The sequence below is a fragment of the Heteronotia binoei genome, chromosome 3 (genome assembly GCF_032191835.1).
Source record: "Heteronotia binoei isolate CCM8104 ecotype False Entrance Well chromosome 3, APGP_CSIRO_Hbin_v1, whole genome shotgun sequence".
NCBI lineage: Eukaryota > Metazoa > Chordata > Lepidosauria > Squamata > Gekkonidae > Heteronotia > Heteronotia binoei.
In genome coordinates, this window is record NC_083225.1 from 155927581 (window position 1) to 155947462 (window position 19882).

Genomic DNA, 19882 nt, shown 5'->3' on the forward strand with positions numbered 1-19882 from the left:
TTAAAATATTTCTATCCAGTGTTTTATCTTCACCCAGTTACTTAATACAATGGTGGCATCACATTCCTGCTCAGTTACCTCCCCTCCTCAAACTCTTCCCTCACCAGGCTCCCATTCCCCAAACCTCAGGAATCTCCTAAAATGGAGTTAGTAACCCCATCTACTATGGTTGAAGTATAACAGGACAATGAAAACTGGCATGCTTAATTTCTGGCAATATAATTTTCAGGACATCCTCAACAACTACTTGACCAACCTGTTTAAAAACAACAGGTTGTCTCAGGGACCACATTGGGATCCCTTGGGTTGTTGCTCCTGGCTCCCTCCTTGCAAGCCCTGAACTACTTCCTAGATCTGTGGGTCCTCGAGGCTGGAGGCATACAAAAAAACCAGACCTCAGAAAAAAGTATATAAAGGTTTATTAAATTATTAAAAGAATTGTCTATGCCATACAGTCTCTTTAGTTCAGCAACAAGGAAATAAGAAAGCTAACTTTTCCATCTAATATATTGCATACTTTGATATTAGATGGCAAATCTCTTGCAGCATAAAAACCAAGCAGTAGCATAAGAGAATTCTTTATATAGCATTCCATCATGATGAAGCATAACATAGCAAAGTATACTAGCATGGCTTTAGCATAACTCTTTCTGTCCTATACCCTTATTATAGCTTTCTACCCTGTGGCATCAGGATGTCCCTTGGGTCTAGTCAAGGATCTTCTTCCCAGGAAGTTTCCAGAGGATGTTGGCAACTGCTCCTAATTCCCCCTTCCCATCTGGTTATACAACTGAGCACAGGTTCTCACAATATGCCCAATTACTACATTCTTGTGTCAGGCTTTGAAAGAGATAAGGATGCTGGCTGTAGGGACGCTGAAATCATGAATATCTGCAAGCAGAACTAGGCCTTCTAATATTCATGTTAACCCTTGAGGGGAAATTAGGGTGCTTAGCCTCCCAGATGGGCTAACAAATAAGTGCAATAAACAAACAACAAACACCTTCTAAAATTGGCAGGAAAGAAGGAGGCCCCTTTAGGAGCATTCTACAGAAACAGATCTGGGAGACCCTTTTGTCTTCCTAAGTGAGCAAGATAGCTTGGCATATTTTACACTTACAGAAGCACCAAGAATCCCTGTGCACAGCTGTAAAAGCAAAGTGAATCCAAGGTCTTCACATAGTATGGTTTCTAGTTCCTGCTCTGAAAAGGATTTCTGATACCTTTAACTACGGTACTACATGGCAGGGAGATATCGGACATCTTTGGCTTGGCCCAAAGTACTAAAAGAAGACACTTGTGATAAATTTGCTCTTGTAATTTCTTTGACGTTATCTGTTCTGCAGAAGCCTCTGGGGATAGGCTGTTCTCTGCTTTAGTGGTGAAAACTGGCATCAACCACAGCCAACTTGTAGCAACCCCTTAGGGTCTTCAAGGCAAGAGATATTCAGAGCTGGTTTGCCATTGCCTGACTATGCATAGCGACCCTGGACTCCCTTGGTGGTCTCCCATTCACATAGTAACCAGGCCAATCCTACTTAGCTTCCAAGATCGATGAGATCAGGCTAGCCTGGGCCATACAAGACAGCAGGGCTGGATCTAGGGAGGGCAGAGGGGGGGTTTGTCCTGGGCACTGCTGGGGAGACGCCAAATTGAGTGCCCCCCAGGGCAGGAGGGGAAAAAAAAGATTGGCTACTTTTGCCACCTCTCTGCCTTGCAGAGAGGCAGCAAAAGCAGTCCCTTAGCCCCCCCCCCCCATTTAAAGACCTTGCCAGCCAGCTGTGTCTTTAAATAGGCAGGGAGTCAGATCACCTGCCTTTGCCACCTCCCTGCAAGGCAGAGAGGGGTAAAAGGCAGCCCCGTGGTCCTCCCCCCCCCGTGGGGTGCTTAAATGGGGGGGAGTCAGATTGCCTGCCTTTGCCACCTCTCTCCAAGGCAAAGAGGTGGCAAAAGCAGCCCCGCAGCCCCCCCCCCATTTAAACACCCCACCACGGTGTTTAAATGTGGGGGAGGGGGAACCTGCCTTTGTCACCTCTCCGCAAAGTGGAGAGGCAGCAAAGCAGCCCCATGGCTTCCCTCCCCCGGTTTAAACACCCCAGTGAGTCCCCCCCATTTTTTGAGTGGGTCACCAGTTTTTTGTTTTGCTCCCACTCAAAAAATATGTAGATCTGGCCCTGCAAGACAGGACTTTCTCTGGTTTAGGTAAACCAAAAGTGTAATGTGAACAATGTTGGTTGATACTTGCTTGATATTTGGACAGCCAGTATGGTGATTTGAACTGGATAAATGCTCTGAACTGAATCAAGCCCTCTGATTCTAAATTCTCAGAACTGTTTTCACATGGTCCATTTATGATCATTTTAACACAAATACTAGTACACAATGTATTTCTAGCTTGGATGCTGTTTGGATTGCGTCCTCCATAGGATTTCTGCAGATGCAGGGTTTTTCACCAATTCTCTCCTTATACTATTCCTGGGGGTGGGGGGATCCCCCTTTCCCAGGAACATTGCAGGGAAGATTTGGGGCGTAGCAGGAAGGTGTATTCAAATGAAAATCTTTCCATCAGCAATAACTGTCAGAGGGATCTAACCCTTTATTAGCACCATTAACAGCAATCGGAGGAGGAAACTATCTTCTTAAAAATCAGACTTCTGTGGAGGTAGCTTGAACAATTTTTTTTCCTGAACAAGTTTTGATAACTAGATTTGATTTAAAAGCTGCCTTTCATGATGCTGTAGTACAGAAGTCATCACTATAAAAATCTGATTGAGCTATTTCCAGAAAAATACCTGTAGGACTACTTCCTCCTGTACTATCTAGCTCGCTAGTTAAAATCTGCTTCTCAAGTCCTGCTCTCTGAGACCTTGTTTTCAAAGGTGATAGGGGAATAGCACATCACAATAGGCAGGCTGTGGATAAGGATATGGAGGGGTCATGATGCCAACTGCAGCCCTGCGCCATCACTTCTGATATAAAATTATGGTTTTACTATAGTGTTTCCAGCAATTCCTAGAGCTACTTTATTTTTTAACTGGAAGTGATGTGACACTACAGCCGCCATCACAGTTTTTAATAGTTTTCTCCCACCGTTGCTCTGACCATTGCTGGGCAATGGGTGCTGGGGGTGGGGGATGGCTCACCCTCATTGGGGAATGAGATCCCCTAAGTTGGTGATGACTAGAGATAGCATAATTTGTGCTAACATCCCACCTTTGGAACACTCTTCCCCTTGAGGCTGTTGGGAGCCTATTTTGCACTCTTTTGGGTGCCAGGCCAAAATGTATCTGGCTACCCCAGACTTTTAATTAGGGGATTTATTGTTCCAGCTGTTTCAGAGATTTGCTCTGAAGTTTGTGTAGTGGATGGAGTTATGTTGCTTATGTCAAATGGCTTTGTTTTTTAATTGTAAGGCCCCTTAGAAAAAATATTTCAAATGCAGAGACTAATGCCACTGTTTAAAACATCATGTAGCACTACCTATTTCAGGAAAATAGAACAAGTTTGCTAATCATAACCCATTTGAAATGAACTAGTGCACATATTTATTTTAGCTGTTTGGTTAAAGTAAAACAAACATATCAGACAATATGAGTCAGTTAAAGAGTACACAGGATAATATACAAGACGCTTATCAACATAATTTGTACCTAAACTTTAAGTTAGTTTTCTTTTCTTAAAAGTCTGAAACTATAGTACAGTAAGAATGTGAATGTCCAAGCAAATAGCTTTCAACTAGCCAAGGAATCTCTTCCATATTAAGTTTATCTGGCAGTATTGGGTGTGGAGAGAGACTGAATTAAAAGTCCTTATGCTGTGTGAGTCCACAAGCCATCACTGTAATGCGAGTTGACAACTCCATGTAAGCAGGATATTTCCACAGATTAGTCTTAAATACCTGCCTCATCTTCATGAGCGGGCTGGAAAACCTCTGCAAAGCTGCCACATTGCTACAGACAGGAAGCTCTCATTGGAAGTCCATTTCTGTGCTTAGAGTTGAAAAGCATCATTCATAAATAGGGGGGTGGTGGAGACTAAAACAGAAAAGGGGATCAAAGTGAGCATTAAAAGTCACCTCTTTTATGACTAACAGCCTTCCCAGGTGAATTTTGCATGCATATACTTCCACCCCAGAGTCAGAGGAAGCTGTTCCATCCTCCAGCACATTCCCTTTCATTTTCATGAAGACAGATTCGAAAAAGCAGACCGCTGGGAAGAAATGCTACAAACTTCTAAGTTGGTGAAGGAACTCCCAGCATCGCTGGTATATTCTGGATAGGAAGAGCTGGAAGAGATGATGTTTTTCAGCCTCTGAAGAGCAATGATTAGTAGCAACAAGAGGAAAGCCAAGAGGCTGAGGAAGATTGAGACATAGACATAGACATTAGACATGCGTCCCGAAGATGAATCCATCGATGTTGAGAGAGATGTGGGATACAGTTCCAGAAAGGTCCCATTTTCCATATCTGCTAATAGTCCGGAGGTAGGGTTGAGTTCTGACATGTTTACTGACTTTATGTGTGTGTAAGTCAATGAACAAGACCTAGCAGGCAAAGGTGAGTTTCCATAAAGCTGCTGACATGCTGAGGCACTTTGTGATGACTGTTACCCTTCTGTTCTCAGGTCCGGATTAATGTGAATTGGCTTTTCTTTTGGGGCTGTATGGGGGGAAAAAACCAAGAAGAGATTATTTTATTTACTGTATGCTCAAAGCGGCTTATAAAACCAACCAAAGCAATAAAACAGGTCAATAAAACTAATCACACCAATAAAAGTAAGCCAATAAAAGAAGCAATAAAATGAATAAACAAAAAAAAAGTTAACTGAAAAAAAACAAGCCAGGCCTTACAAGCACATAAAACAAACAGAGCAGTATAAACTGATATTGATGGAACAACCCTAAGGCAAGAAGTAGATTGTAAAACTGCTTTAAAAGCCTGGGGAAACAGAAACAGTTTGGTCTGGTGCCTAGAGGCACCAGACGAGCCCCAAAGGGGTGGACATTCCAAATATGAAGTACTAATTTTAAAAAATAAACAAACACCCTCTCTCTGGTAATTGTTCCCTTACCTCTGCAGGTGGGGATCATGAAAGCAGGACCTGTTGCTGCTCTGGCAGCTTTGTTTTAAAAATGCCAGCATCATCTGTGCCACTATGTCACTTCTGTACTATAATCAATATAGAGGAATTGCTGAGTATAATTCTGATTTTCCAGTGACTTGGTTACTCTTGTTAAATTTTAATGGATAAAGTCATGTATATCCCATAGATTTGCTGCAACTGTAATCTGATTATCTCTTAATCACATCTTTCAATTCTGCACTTCATATTGTTATTACCCATAACGTGCATCTATTTGTTTGGATAATATATTTATTTTATTAAAATAAAATTTACATATTTAAAAAAAAAATGAAAAGAGGATCTTAACTGATGGGCAGGTCAATATGGGATGATTGTAAGATCTAAGTTTGCCAACTCTGGGTGGGTAAATTCTTTGAGATTTAGGGGTTGAGTCTGAGAAGGGCAGAGCTTCCGGAGTGGAGGGAGCTCAGAGAAGAATGTCATGCCAGAGAGTCCACCTACCAAGCAGCCATTTTTCTCCATCCAAACTGACCTCTATAGTCTGGAGATCAGTTATAATTCCTGGAGACCTCCAGGCCCAGCCTGGAAGCTGGCAACCCTGATTCAGTTGTTCTATTTGATGCAATACTTCAAGTTGCTTTGTTTGTTTGAAAATGACAACTGTGGGTTTCACAGATAAGTGATGGGAGAAAACTTTGCCCGCATTAATTTGAAATACATACTTCTCCATTTAACTCTTGGCAGCAATCTGCCAGGTCCAGTGAAAACATAAGCTTGGAGTACTTCTGCATCTACTGAAGCCAACCCTGTATCAGAGTAACAGCTTCCTCAAGTCAGAGCTGGACTGATTTTCTAATCAGCAGCAGCTCAATAAATGCATAAGTTCCTGCACATTGGGGGAGAGATTACAAAGAGCCATGCATGTATTTGTCTGCTGTTTCATCAGTGAACAAATGGTTTACAGACCATGACAACAGGGGTACCAGGTAAGCCCCAGTCAGGACTGCAAGAGTTCAAATGACAGCTCTCATCTATCTATCATATTTTTAATTCTATCCGTCCCCCAATGAGCTCAGGAACTCCAGTCTTCATTCTCACAAAACCTCCATAAATCAGGTTAGAATGTAATATAGCACATGGGAGAATAAAAGAATGGGGAGCAACTTACAGTCCTTTAAACTAGTCCAGCCACAGAGGGCTGTCTAGTATTATTTGGCTTGCTGCTGTCTGGAGAGAGGAAGTCAAGCCTCTGCCAGCCATGTTGCTTCCCAGGTACTGCCTTGTGGCAAAGTGCTTTTTGGGGCTGCTGTGGGCCAAAGGAGAGGAGGCTAGGGTTAGGCTATCTCTGTCCTTTCCCATAGAGTTGCAAATCCCATCCCTTTAACAGAGGCTTTAGTCCTTCAATGTCTTGAACAGCTGCTCATTCCTGCACTTTTACCTTCTATTAAAGGGGACAGACCTGTTGGCAACCATGAGGATTGTGTTGTATTTTTAATAGCTTCCTTATTGTTTCCAGTAGAGCTGTTTATTTATTTAAGGAATTTCTATGCCACCATAACAGAATCCAGCTGAAGGCTGCTTAAAATTATGACTATGATGTATACATGCATATAGGGATGGTGGCTCAGTGGTAGAGCATCTGCTTGGTAAACAGAAGGTCCCACGTTCAATCCCTGGCATCTCCAAAAAGGGTCCAGGCAAGTAGGCATGAAAATCCTCAGCTTGAGACCCTGGAGAGCCTCTACGAGTCTGAGAAGACAATACTGACTTTGATGGACCAAGGGTCTGATTCAGTATAAGGCAGCTTCATATGTTTATGTTCATATATACATTTAAGTGAGCCATCACAAACTGGATTCTGTTGCCCTCTCATAACAGGGCTGCCATCTCCCCTGGCTTGCTCCTCCCCGCTACCCCTTCAACCAACCAGAAGTGTCCTGAAGTCCTAACACAGCTGCGGCAGCCTCTTGGGTTGCTTCCTTCCCCAGGCAGGCCTTGATGATGTGCCTGGCTTCACCTCACTACCAATCTCTTATTACTGAATTCGTAGACTGCATCTCTGCTAGGGTTGCCAATTCTGGGTTGAGAAATACATGGAGATTTTGGGGACTCTGCCTGTGGAGGGCAGAGTTTGAGAGGGGCTTCAGTTGGGTATAATGTCATAGAGTCCACCCTCTAAAGCAGCCATTTTCTCAAGGGGAACTGAGATCTGTTAGAATTTCAAGAGATCTTCAGGCCCCACCCAGAGGTTGGCAACCTTACCTTCAAGATCAGTATGAACGGGTCTTACTTAAGTCTAGTTCAGGTAGTGTTGTTGGTTGTAAAATTGTTTTCTCCACTGGAAACAATAAGGAAGTCTGTTACTGAAGCTGCCAGAGTCTCCTGTGTGCTGACAACTTGGATAAGCAAGCTTACTCAGGCCCACCTGACCCCAGAGGATACTACAATGAACAGTTATCAAAATAAAAACAGGCCAAGAGGCATACAGTTTAGAAGTCTGTTCCATTAGGGAGGCAGCTGTTTCCAGCTCAGCAGACTAGAGCCCTATAGACTGAGATGGAGGAGAAAAAGGAAGGTGGAGAAAATACAGCATAACTTAGAGCTTGGTTTGCACTGTAGAATGGAGTTGCTGCTTTTGGAGATAAATCCTGAGGGTTGTTGCTTGGAAAAACCAGAAGTCCTTTGTAATGAAAGAACATACTGGATATGAAAAGTAGAGCCTGGCAACCATTGGGAGGGTTGGGAGTTGGGGGATGAGGAGTGTGATGTCAGGTGCATTTTAACATCACTTCTGGGGAAAACCAGAAAGTTAGGTAGGGTAGTTCTAGGAATTACCAGAAACTCTGAGGTTTTACCTGTCTCTCCCCCCCTCCGCCCCCAAAAGTGACAGTGAGGGTGTGCTACCTTTTGGAGCATTGGTGGGCAACCAGGGCTGCTGGCAAGAGACTTCCTGCCATAGCAAAAGGCTTGGCAGCCTGAGTGATTAAAAAGAGGGGAAAGAAGTAGCCATGAAGGGACAGCGGCAGAGGCAACTAAGCAAAAAATAAAGGAAGTGATGCGTGCAATCTTGCTAGCTACACTGCCCCTGCTTGACTCTATAAAAGAAGGCACAGCCTTCCATTTTCAGCAGAGAAGGGACAGAAGAATAAAATAATTTGTAAAGAATCCTGCCTTGTGCATTCACCTTGCTGCCCCAAGCTACAAAACGCTGGCCTGCAGTCACTCTTTGATCTGAGCAACGATTCACTGTGGGAAGCCATTTGGCTAGTTCAGAGCCTGTAAGATTTTCATCTGCTTCTTAAGATTGGCAGGCTTCAGGTGAGACCTGGAGATCTCCTGCTTTTACAACTGATCTCCAGCTGGCATATATCAGCTCCCCTGGAGAAAATGGCTGCTTTGAAGGGAGGGTTCTACAGCATTGTACTGTAGTACAGCATTGAAGCCCCTTCCCTCTGCAAGCCCCACCCTCTCCCAGATCCACCCCCAAAGGCTCCAGATATTTTCCAATACAGACCTGGCAACCCCATTGCTTCTGTTCTCTTTTGTTCATACTACATGCAGTCCTTGTAGGGCTGCCAGCTCTAGCTTGAGAAATTTCTGGAGATTTGTGGGCAATACCTGGGAAAGGCAGTTTAGGGAGAAGATGGAGCACAGTGATGGTGTGGTGTCACTCTAGGATGTCTGTTTTTCCTAGTCCTTCTGGCATACCCATTCAAAGCTGCTATTTCTTCCAAGGGAACTGATCTCTGTAGTCTGGACATCAGTCGTAATTCCAGGAGAACTCCAGGCCCCACCTTGAGGTTGGTAACCCTAGTGACTTGAACTCCTGAAATGTATTTTTGACTCAAAATTCAGCACTAGTTGGCCCCAATATGGATAAGAGCAGCAGTGCTGAGGAAGGGGGATTAACTTTCCACTATGCTGTTTCCTAATTAAAAAATGTTCCCAACTACTCTTAGATCCAGTATGGGAAAAGGCAGGTTTCTGCGTTGTGTTTCTTTTTCCTTATTGAGGTAAACAGCAGCCCTGTGTGCACATTTTCATTTGGAAAAATGGCACAGGGGAGGCCATCCCCCTTTCACTAGTGGTATGGTCCCAATCCATATCAACCCCTCGCCTTGGCAGCTGTTTTTGAGGGGCCAAAAATTCATTGAGAGCCCTAGTCTTGTCATGTGCAGTCTGACTCCATTGCTTTGCCTGGCTGTGTCTTGTCCAACCTTGATATTAAACATCTCACAAAGCTCCTTCCAATTAGGGAATTCCTTCAAAATGCAGGGTCTGGGGAACAATGATTAATATACTAGTTAGGGAAAACACAGTGCCTGATATTTCTGAAAGAGAACTTAAAATGTCTTTTGATTTTAGACAAAATCTAAGGAAGGAATGAAAAATTCCCTTTCAAGTGATAAGCCTGTAAGCCATAAGCAAGGTTCATTTGCAAGAAGATGGATAATAAATCCACTGTCACTATGCACAGCTTTTGTAACTACTATTTTCTGGGAAATAAAGAGAGCCAGGATTTATTTGCATTTGTAAAAGCTGTGTGCTACATTCATCTAACTGCACATCCACAGTCAAAATGCAAAATATTAATCTTTCTGGACAAAATTCCAGCATCAGCTATATTCTCATTAAAAAACCTAACTGGAAGTTTACATAGCCATGTTTTATGGGGGATAGTCATCGTGGAATGAGCTGTGTTAAAGCAACCCTATGAAGATTCCCCCAGCCTGATTTGGGGGATGAGAAAATAATGTACTCATCCCTGAGCTCACTGGAGGAACATAAAATATAGAATGGACTCATAATCTGAAATACCTTAAAATCAGAATCTGTTTAACCCCTAGACAAATTGCTCTGTCTGTGCTATCATAAACAGAGGTACACTGTTTAAGTCTGTAGAAGCCAACATTTATTTATTTTTGTCATTACTTTGCAACCAACTTATGGCAACCCCATGGGGTTTTCAAGGCAAAGGATTTTCAGAGATAGTTTGCCATTGTATTTCTCTGCAGAGTGACCCTGGATTTCCTTGGAGGTCTCCCATCCATACGCTGACCAGGGCTGACTCTACTGAGCTTTTAAGATCTGAGAAGATTGGGCTATCCAGTCCAGGGCTCAAAACATTTAACAAAGTATAATTCTGCTTAAGGTTGCATTATTAAATTCACAACCCTGCCACAAAGCTCATGTGTTGCCCTTGGGCTAGTCACACTCTCTCATCAGATCCTAATGCACAGAGATGTCTTCAAAACAGAGGAGAAGGGAGAAAAACCATGTATGCCTTCCTGAGCTTCTTTGAGGAATGCAACCAAAGCTTTTTTAAAAAAGCAGACAAATGCATGACTGGCACCACAAAGCATTTAAAGTGTGTTTTTGCCCCTGGTGTTCTAAGCTGGAGACCAAGCAGCTGTGCAAGCTCAAGAGGGCAGGCAGGTGTGTGGGAAGACTACATCATCAGTGCCTTAAGCATGCCAACACCAGGGTTCACAAATACCTGGAGATTTGGGGTTGCAGCCTGGGAGAGAGAGGAGAGACTTGGGTCAAGTATAATGCAATCTAGTCCACCTTCCAAAGCAGTTATTTTCACCAGGGAAGTGGAATAAATGTTTTCAATAAATAATTAGCAAGTGATTTATGTAGTCTGGAGGTCATTTGTAACCCCAGCAGATCTCCAGCCCTGCCAGAAGGCTGGCAGTTCTACCCACCACAACATATTCTCCTTCTGACACAATCCAGTTGGCCCATTCTGCCCATGCAGCGCACAGTCTAGCCCCAGTTTTCTTTTCTGTCCTGTCCCTGGATATACCGGGAAAGGCTTCAAATACCACCAGTCTCATTGAATGAGAGTGTAATATTGTGAGAGAATTGCTATGGTGCCAATCAAGTAGCATTCTCTTACAGAAGCACGGCATTTATTTCAATTGCACTCCACTACCCAGCAACCATCAAACAGTTTTAGAAATGGCAGCTTTGGACCCAGTAAGTATGGGATCCTTTTGAAGAGGGATGTTATGTTGAAGTTAAAACAATCTTTATCTGCTTCCATGAAGGTGCATCAACATTATTATCTGTAGTACCCTACCTTATCATTATCGCTCAACACTTTGATTTCCTGTCAGTTCCTCTAAGATAATTAAGGACTTCTTCCTTCAAGATGCCAACAGTTTCCAAGGGAATAAACGATACTGCCTGTCATAGCCCTGAACATATTAGAAAAGACTATGTGGTTCTGGGTCAGAAGGTGAAGGAACTGGGCACATAGGTTGTGTTCTCATCAGTGCTTCCTGTTGAAGGCCGTGGCTTAGGACGAGAAAGAAGAATACTTCAAATAAACGACTGGCTACATTGATGGCGTCATCAGGAAAGATTTGGATTTTTGGACCATGGCTTACACTTTCGAGATGGCGATCTTCTGTTGGGAGATGGTTTGCACCTTACAGCGGTAGGAGAAAGGGTGTTTGGTAACAGCCTTGCTAACCTAATAAGGAGGGCTTTAAACTAAATTGTATGGGGGAGCGAGACAATAATTCAAAGCCTCGTATGATGCCAGAAACTGGGATAAGAACATTAAAGATTTGCAAAGAGTGGCGCATATGCTAGGTAATATTAACTTGCAGGCTTGTATGAAACTAAACCCTCGGGATGCATAAAACGTGGATTCCGATGTCTCTACACTAATGCACAGAGTATGGGAAACAAACAGGAGGAACTGGAAGTCCTAATAAAGGAAGGAGACTATGACATAATAGGCCTTACTGAAACTTGGTGGGATGACACTCACAACTGGAATATTAGGATTCAGGGGTACAACTTATTTAAAAGGGACATGCAAATGAGAAAGGGTGGAGGCGTAGCAGTATATGTGAAGGAGGTATATACTTGTGAGGAAATATGTGAATCTGAGCTGCCATGAGAGTCTCTGGGTAAAAATAAAAGGAGTAAGAAATAACAGTGATATTATTGTGGGGGTCTGCTATAGACCACCAAGTCAGGCAGAGGACTTGGATGAGATACTTCTACAGCAGACTGCAAAGTTCTCCAAGAGAAGAGTACCGTGATCATGGGAGATTTCAATTACCTGGACATCTGTTGGAAGTCCAACTCTGCTAAAAATGAAAAGTCAAATAGATTCCTGACTTGTCTTGCTGACAACTTCCTTTTCCAGAAAGTGAAGAAGGAAACAAGGGGATTTGCTACCTTGGATTCGATTCTCCCCAACAAGGAAGAATTGATTGAAGAAGTGGAAATAGTGGGCGCCCTGGGCAGTAGTGACCATGTGATTTTGGAATTTACAGTCTTAGGGAAGGGAAAAGCCATACGCAGTCAGACTTATAGGTTGAACTTCAGATAGGCAAACTTTGATAAATTTAGAACTATGCTTGGTAAAATCCCATGGTCAGAAATACTTAGGCGGAAGGGGGTTCAGGAGGGGTGGGAGTTTCTTAAAAGTGAAATACTGAAAGCGCAATCACAGATGATTCCTACGAGAAGAAAAAATGGAAAAAGCCTAAAGATGCCAAAGTGGCTCCATAAACAGCTCTCTAAAGACTTGAGAAATAAAAAAGTCTCCTTTAGGAATTGGAAGGAGGGCCTTATAACCAAGGATAAATTTAAACAAATCACCAGTGCTTGTAGAGAAAAAGTTAGGAAAGCTAAAGCTCAGTATGAGCTTAGGCTGGCCAAAGATGCTAAAAACAACAAAAAAGGATTCTTTTCTTATGTTCAGAGCAAGAAAAAGAGCAAGGACATGGTGGGCCCATTGCGAGGGCAAGGAAGTGAAATTGTAATGGGTAATGAAGAGAGGGCGGAACTGCTCAATTCCTACTTTTCCTTCTTCTCTTCTGAGGGAAACGGTGCTCAACATGGCAAAAATAGAACATATAAAGAAGTTCCAAGCTAGGATCAGCATAGGGGTAGTACATAAACACCTAGTTTCTTTAAATGAAACGAAGTCCTCAGGACCAGATGAATTGCATCCAAGGGTTTTAAAAGAGCTTGCGGATGCAATTTCTGAGCCTCTGGCTATTATTTTTGAGAATTCTTGGAGAACAGGAGAGGTGCCGGAAGATTGGAGGCAGGCGAATGTTGTCCCCATCTTCAAGAAGGGGAAAAAAGATGATCCTGGTAACTACCGACCCATCAGTTTGACGTCTATACCTGGAAAGGTTTTAGAACAAATCATCAAACAGTCGGTCCTGGAACATGGATGTGATTACTAAGAGCCAGCATGGTTTTCTCAAGAACAACTCATGTCAGACTAACCTGATCTCTTTTTTTGAGAAAGTGACTACCTTGATGGATCAGGGGAATGCTGTAGACATCATTTATCATGATTTCAGTAAGGCTTTTGATAAGGTTCCTCATACTATCCTTGTTGACAAGATGGTAAAATGTGGTTTGGATTCTGTTACCATTAGGGGGATCTGTAACTGGTTGACAGATCGCACCCAAAGAGTGTTTGTGAATGGTTCCTCATCCTCTTGGAGAGGAGTGACAAGTGGAGTGCCTCAAGGATCTGTCCTGGGACCTGTTTTGTTCAACATCTTTATCAATGATTTGAATGAAGGAATAGAGGGAATGCTTATTAAATTTGCAGATGATAGTAAATTGGGAGGGGTTGCAAACACAGAAGGAGACAGAAACAGGATGACCTTGACAGGCTGGAAAACTGGGCTAAAATCAATAAAATTAATTTTAACGGGGATAAATGTAAAGTTCTGCATTCAGGTAGGAAAAATCCAATGCATGGATATAGGATGGGGGAGACTTGTCTTAGCAGTAGTATGTGCGAAAAGGATCTAGGGGTCTTAGTGGATCATACACTGAACATGAGTCAACAGTGTGATGCGGTGGCTAAAAAGGCAAATGCAATTTTGAGCTGTATCAATAGAAGTATAGTGTCCAGATCATGTGATGTGATTGTATCGCTTTACTCTGCTCTGGTAAGACCTCACCTGGAGTATTGTGTTCAGTTTTGGGCAACCACATTTTAAGGATATAGACAAGCTAGAATGAGTCCAGAGGAGTGCCACGAAGATGGTGAGGGGTCTGGAGACCAAGTCCTGTGAGGAAAGGCTGAAGGAGCTGGGGATGTTTAGCCTGGAGAGGAGACGGCTGAGAGGTGATATGATCACCATCTTCAAGTACTTGAAGAGCTGTCGTATAGAGGATGGTGTGGAATTATGTGAGTGGTTGTTTTAGAGATGCCAGCCTCTAGGTGGACCTGGGGATCTCCTGGAATTACATCTCATCTCCAGACTATGGAGATCAATTTTTCCTAGAAAGAATGGTTGTTTGGGGCAGGGGGTGGACTCTGTGACATTGTACCCCACTGAGATCCCTGTCCTCCCCAGGCTCCATTCCCAAATCTCCAGGAGTTTGCAAACTTGGATCTGGCAACCCTACTACCATCCCATCCCCATGAGTAGCTGAGGGGAACTTGGCAACCCTATTTTAGAAGATAGTAGGGATGTGCGTTTGATTACACATCTCACAAAGCAATGCAGAGGCCCCCACCCACGGATGCACATCCCAGTGCTCATCTGATTTGTGCTTATTGCGGCAAAATGGACACAGGCTTCTACTTGTGTGCACACATTTCCTTTACTGAACTGCACAAGGCAATTCTTACTGACTTGGTTTTTCTTTTTAAAAAAGTCATGAATACTTCAGTAACACATTTATAGAACTTCCAGTGTTCAAAGCACTTCACATTATAAGAACTCCATAAAGTACAGCAGTATTATTATCCCCATATTGCAGGTCTCTCTCTGTTTATTTGTCTAAGAATGGCTTGCCTAAGCCCCCAGTTGAGTTTGTGCAACCAGAGAGAGAGTCACACGGGATGTGGAGCTGGAGAGCAAGTGTTGGCACCGTGTACCACTGACTCCTGTAGCAGAGTTAACCCTTGAAGAACCAATCCAAAAGTATATGAAAATATTTCCAATAGTTTTTATTAATTTGTTCCAGTGTTAGAATGAGACGTTATTTGAGAGTGGAAGTTGCATCATAAATCGAATAAGCAATGGTTCAGATAAAGTCTACAGTGAAATAGGCCGATTTTGCCTGTCAGCTTCATTCCCTTGAAGAAATTAATTTTTGACACTGAAGAATTTTTCTATACCCTTTTGGTCAATGTGAGTCACTCTGAACAAATTAATAAAAACTATTGGAAATATTTTCATATACTTTTGGATTGGTTCTTCAGGGGTTAACTCTGCTCCAGGAGTACACAGTGGCAATGCTTGCTCTCCAGCACCAGTTGAGTTTGTGGCAGAGGCAAGATCTGAACCAGTGATTCCCAGACCACACCTCATTCTCTTACTCCCTACACTACGCTAGTGTATGTATTGTCTTCTGCATTGTCTTCTGGCCATCAACCTATATCTCAAAACTTTTCTTTGTCACTCCCTTGTGATTCCAGCACACCACCATGTGAGATCAAGTCCAAATCCATCCTCAGTTTCTGAAGTTGTTTCTATACCCCACTCTTTCTTTCCTGCTGTGTTTTTTTTTTTAAATAAGGTTCTGGATCAGACTAACATTCATCTAGTCCAAAATTCTGTTTCCAGCATGAGCCAGCAAGGATGTCTGGAAGCTCATAAAGAGATGAGTGCTTTGTTCCTAGTACCAGTTACATTAAAGGATATTTGCCTCCATACATGAAGATTACCATTAATAGCCATTAACAGATACCCCACCCCTCATCTTTCATGAATTTATCTGTTTAAAATATTCCATCTAAGCCGGTGGTCATCACCATGTTTTGCAGCTGTGAATTTCACAGAGCTAATTATGTGCTCCCTGCTCCTAGCTCAGTACCCTAGGAAACTCCCAAATCTTAACATTGTAGGATGGAGGAAAAACAAAAACAAAAAAGAACAAACTGCAAATTTTCTCTCTAGAGTTCATAGTGTTATGAGTGAAGTGCAGTTCAATCCTTAGGTACTTTTCAGTTTTAGAACCTGGAAAACAGCTGCATTGGGAAAGAGAATAGTCCCAGTTTCAAGCATGTACACTGAGGAAGCCAATTAATATGTTCCTCATCTTTTTAACTGGTCTTCCACTTTAATAAGATGTGTTTGGTATGTCCTTTTAGACCTCCTTTCCAGCTGAAAATAAGCCAGACCACCTATAACAGGAATGAACACAATTTCCCCCCCTTGTTTACCTCTGCTTCCCTGCCCTTTCTTTTGTTTTCTCCCTTGTACCAAAGGATAGTATGTAAGCTTCTTGGGGCAGGGGCTTGTACTCTGTAAACCCTCACATTTGCTGATGGTGATGGTTGCACATAATTAAATTTTGAAAATCGAGAAACCATCATAGTTGGTAACAGTACTGGAAATTTGTCTTTTCTCATCCTCATTTCTTTCTCATCCCTGGAATAGCATCCCTCTAAGTGTCTATTTATCCCTCTAAGTGTCTATTTATCAATGAAATGTTTCAAATAATGTAGATTAATCCCCTTTCCTGACACTAATAGAACTAGAGAAGATGAGTGGCATTTAAGAGCCAGACAGAGTCCCAGAAAGCAGACTGATGCAGGCTTCTGATGAGATCACAGCAATCTCAGCTCTACATACTGCAGTAAATTGAGTGCTCTTTCAGATAGCCATGGTTGCAGTGGTTTAAATTCATTTTCATTTTCATTGCTTGTGGTTCCTCTCTATACTTTTCTTGATTCTGTTTCTCAGCCTAAGTACAATGGCAGAGGCTTTATTGGAGTTTCTTAGGTACCTGCAAGCTGTACCAAAGACACCCAAGAACTTAGGGCCCTTTATAACCAGCAGCAGAACCATTACAATACCCCTGCTCTCTTCATTCATTGTCTATGGGCCTCTTGCAGGTGTCTGGCCCCAGAATAGCTCAGTTAACTATTACCAGGGGAAAAGCCTTCTCAGTTGTGGCCCCTCTCCTGTGGAAATGCACTCTCAGATGACACCCATGCCCTGCCAGGCTTATTTAGTTTCCACAGGGCATGCAAGGCTGAATTGTTTAGGTTGGCCTTTGGAGGGTGATCCACATGTTTGGGATATTTTTTATTAGTGATATGGTAGTAGCCACATATTTTAATAGCTTTAATATTTTTGTACTATTTGTTTTTATATTGTTTTTATCTTATTTGCATGATTTTAATGTTGTAAGTTGCCACAAAATCCTTTTGGTGAGCAGCAACTTAAAAAAACCCTAATAAATAGATAAACTTGCACTCATTACACTGTCTTGAGGCTGAATTTATTTTGAGGCTGAATTTATTTTGCTTGAGGCTGAATTTATTTTGCCAGGCTCTTCCCAGCACTGGATGTGTTGGGGCAATGCAATTCTTCATTAGCAGAAGTACCATTTAGAGAGAGTAATAAAGGGAAAAGAGCCCCATGGCACAGAGTGGTAAAGCTGCAGTACCACAGTCAAACTCTCCGCTCACGAAACTGAGTTCAATTCCGGTGGAAGCTGGGTTCAGGTAGCTGGCTTGAGGTTGACTCAGCCTTCCATCCTTCCGAGGTCGGTAAAATGAGTACCCAGCTTGCTGGGGGAAAAGTGTAGATGACTGGGGAAGGCAATGGTAAGCCACCCAATCAAAAGTCTGCCGTGAAAACATCATTATGCGATGTCACCCCAGAGTTGGAAACGACTGGTGCTGTTGCACAGGGGGAAAAAAAAGGCGATGCATGAGAGAGAGAGTTTTATTTTGCTGCAATTTAATCTTTTGACTGTTCTTTGTGATGGTGACACTTCTCACACCATTTCATAAAGTCTTTTGTTTAATGACCACTTCTTTCAAAAGGGATTAATGCTTGTTGTGCTATCACAGCATTCAGAATGAACACTAAAAACAAAGTCTGAGAAGAAACAAGTCTGCCACTCCTTCCCTTTGTTCCACCATATTTCAAATTCCCTTAATGACAAAGCACTCCCATCCTAGACAGAACCAGGGCTGAAGCACTTATTTAACACTGTGTAGAAGCAAAATATTGCAAGCTGCAGCATTGCTGTTCCTGATTCCCACACTGTGGGGCTAACCTTCCACCCTTGTCCATGCAGAATAACTTTTTTGTGCTGCTGGCTCTGGGGTAGAACAACCTAAGTATGGTGATAAGGACAGGATCCACTTTTGGGGAGGGCATTCTGGACTTATTACTTCCAAATCTGTCTGGTTTTGAAGTATTCTTCTAAGGCAGGGCAGCCTAACTTGTGAAGCATCAGCTGCTGGCAGGTCTACCTTATGGTTTTGCTGCCTCCTTGGACTGATGATAGGCAGGGGTATGGCTCAGTGGCAGAACATCTGCTTTTGCATGCAGAAGGGTCCAGGTGCAATTTCCAGAAGCTTCTGCTACAAGGCGGACTCTAACTTTATCCTATTTCTTCAGACCAACATGGCTGCCCACCTGGATCTATCTTCAGCTACAACTGTAAGAAAATAGGTAATGCCAAAAGACCTCTCTCAGAAATACTGGAGAGCCACTGCCAATCAGAGAATACTCTGTTGAGCTTGATAAACCAATGGTCTGACTCAGTATGAGGCAGCTTTATGTGTTCATAGATGGTTTAGATTGATAGTCACAAATTGAACAGGCCTGCTTTCACAACAAGCCCTTTGGTTTCTTGTTTCTTTCTGATCTTCTTGGGTGGTGAAAACAAAGAGATCTTCTAGTGTCACTCAAGATTTTTAAATGCGCCAAAGACTGACAGATGGCTCTGTCTGAAAACTAGGATGTCTGAACAAAGACTACACTATTATTCCTTCCATCATTTCTTTACAGCACATCTAATGGCAAATATCTAGCTGTCATTGCTGGGCAACTTCAGGGATTTCTGAATGAAACAGTTCTGCTCCCTGTGGAAACTATTAACAGGTACCTGGAGGCAGGGGTGGAATTCTAGCAGGAGCTCCTTTGCATATTAGGCCACACACCCCTGATGTAGCCAATCCTCCGAGAGCTTTTTTGTAAGCTCTTGGACAGTTGGCTACATCAGGGGTGTGTGACCTAATATGCAAAGGAGCTCCTGCTAGAATTCCACCCCTGCCTGGAGATAGTTTTGGGACAGATGAGGATTAACACACTGAGACTTAATCCAAACAAAATTGAAGAGCTACTGGTGGTAGAGAGGGAGGTTTGGCCAAAACTGGGATATCTCCTGTTTTGAATGGGGTTGCATTCCCCCTAAAAGAGCAAGTTTGTAGCTTGGGGGTACTCCTGAACCTAGACCTCCTGTTGGATAAACAGGTAGTAGCAGTTGCCAGGGATGAGCTTTTGAAGGCTGGAAAGATCTTGCTGCTGTGGTGAATGCCCTGGTAATATCCAGATTATATTAGTGCAATACATGCTGCATGGGGCTGCCCTTGAAGTCTGGAAGCTACAATAGAAAGCTGCAGCCAGAATGCTGTCTGGGTTGTAGGCACTATATCACTCCAGTCTTGTTCCATCTACGCTGGCTCCCAATTTGCTTCTGGTCTCAATTCAAGGTGCTTGTGTTGACCTTTAATGCTCTATATTGCTTGGAGACAGCATACCTGAAGGACCTCCTTCTCCCATATGAATTTAGCAGTCCACTCAGGTCATCTTCAGAGGTTCTGCTTTGGGTGCCCTGCTGGATGAGGCTTGATGAGTGGAAACTTGAGTACGGTCCTTCTTAGTCACAGGGCAGAAACTTTAGAACTCCCTTCCCGGGTGATTTGTCTGCCTCCTCAATTGTGGTCCTCAGCAAGTGGGTGAAGACTTTTTGGTTTTGTCTGGCATGCCCCCAATAACTGTTACTGGCCCTCTTCCTTGACCCTGCTTAGTGTGTTGTGTGT

The 19882-nt window shown here is 42.9% G+C and overlaps 1 protein-coding gene across 1 annotated transcript in view; it reads right to left on the bottom strand.

The window, feature by feature from the left end:
* Nucleotides 1-4042: 4042 nt before the first annotated feature.
* SERTM1 (serine rich and transmembrane domain containing 1) overlaps nucleotides 4043-19882 on the bottom strand; it is a 30241-nt gene continuing 14401 nt past the window's right edge. The window contains exon 2 of the mRNA XM_060235169.1: nucleotides 4043-4658. Within this exon, the coding sequence (XP_060091152.1) occupies nucleotides 4180-4503 (324 nt within the window). The 5' untranslated portion in view covers nucleotides 4504-4658 and the 3' untranslated portion in view covers nucleotides 4043-4179. The remainder of the gene's footprint in view (nucleotides 4659-19882) is intronic.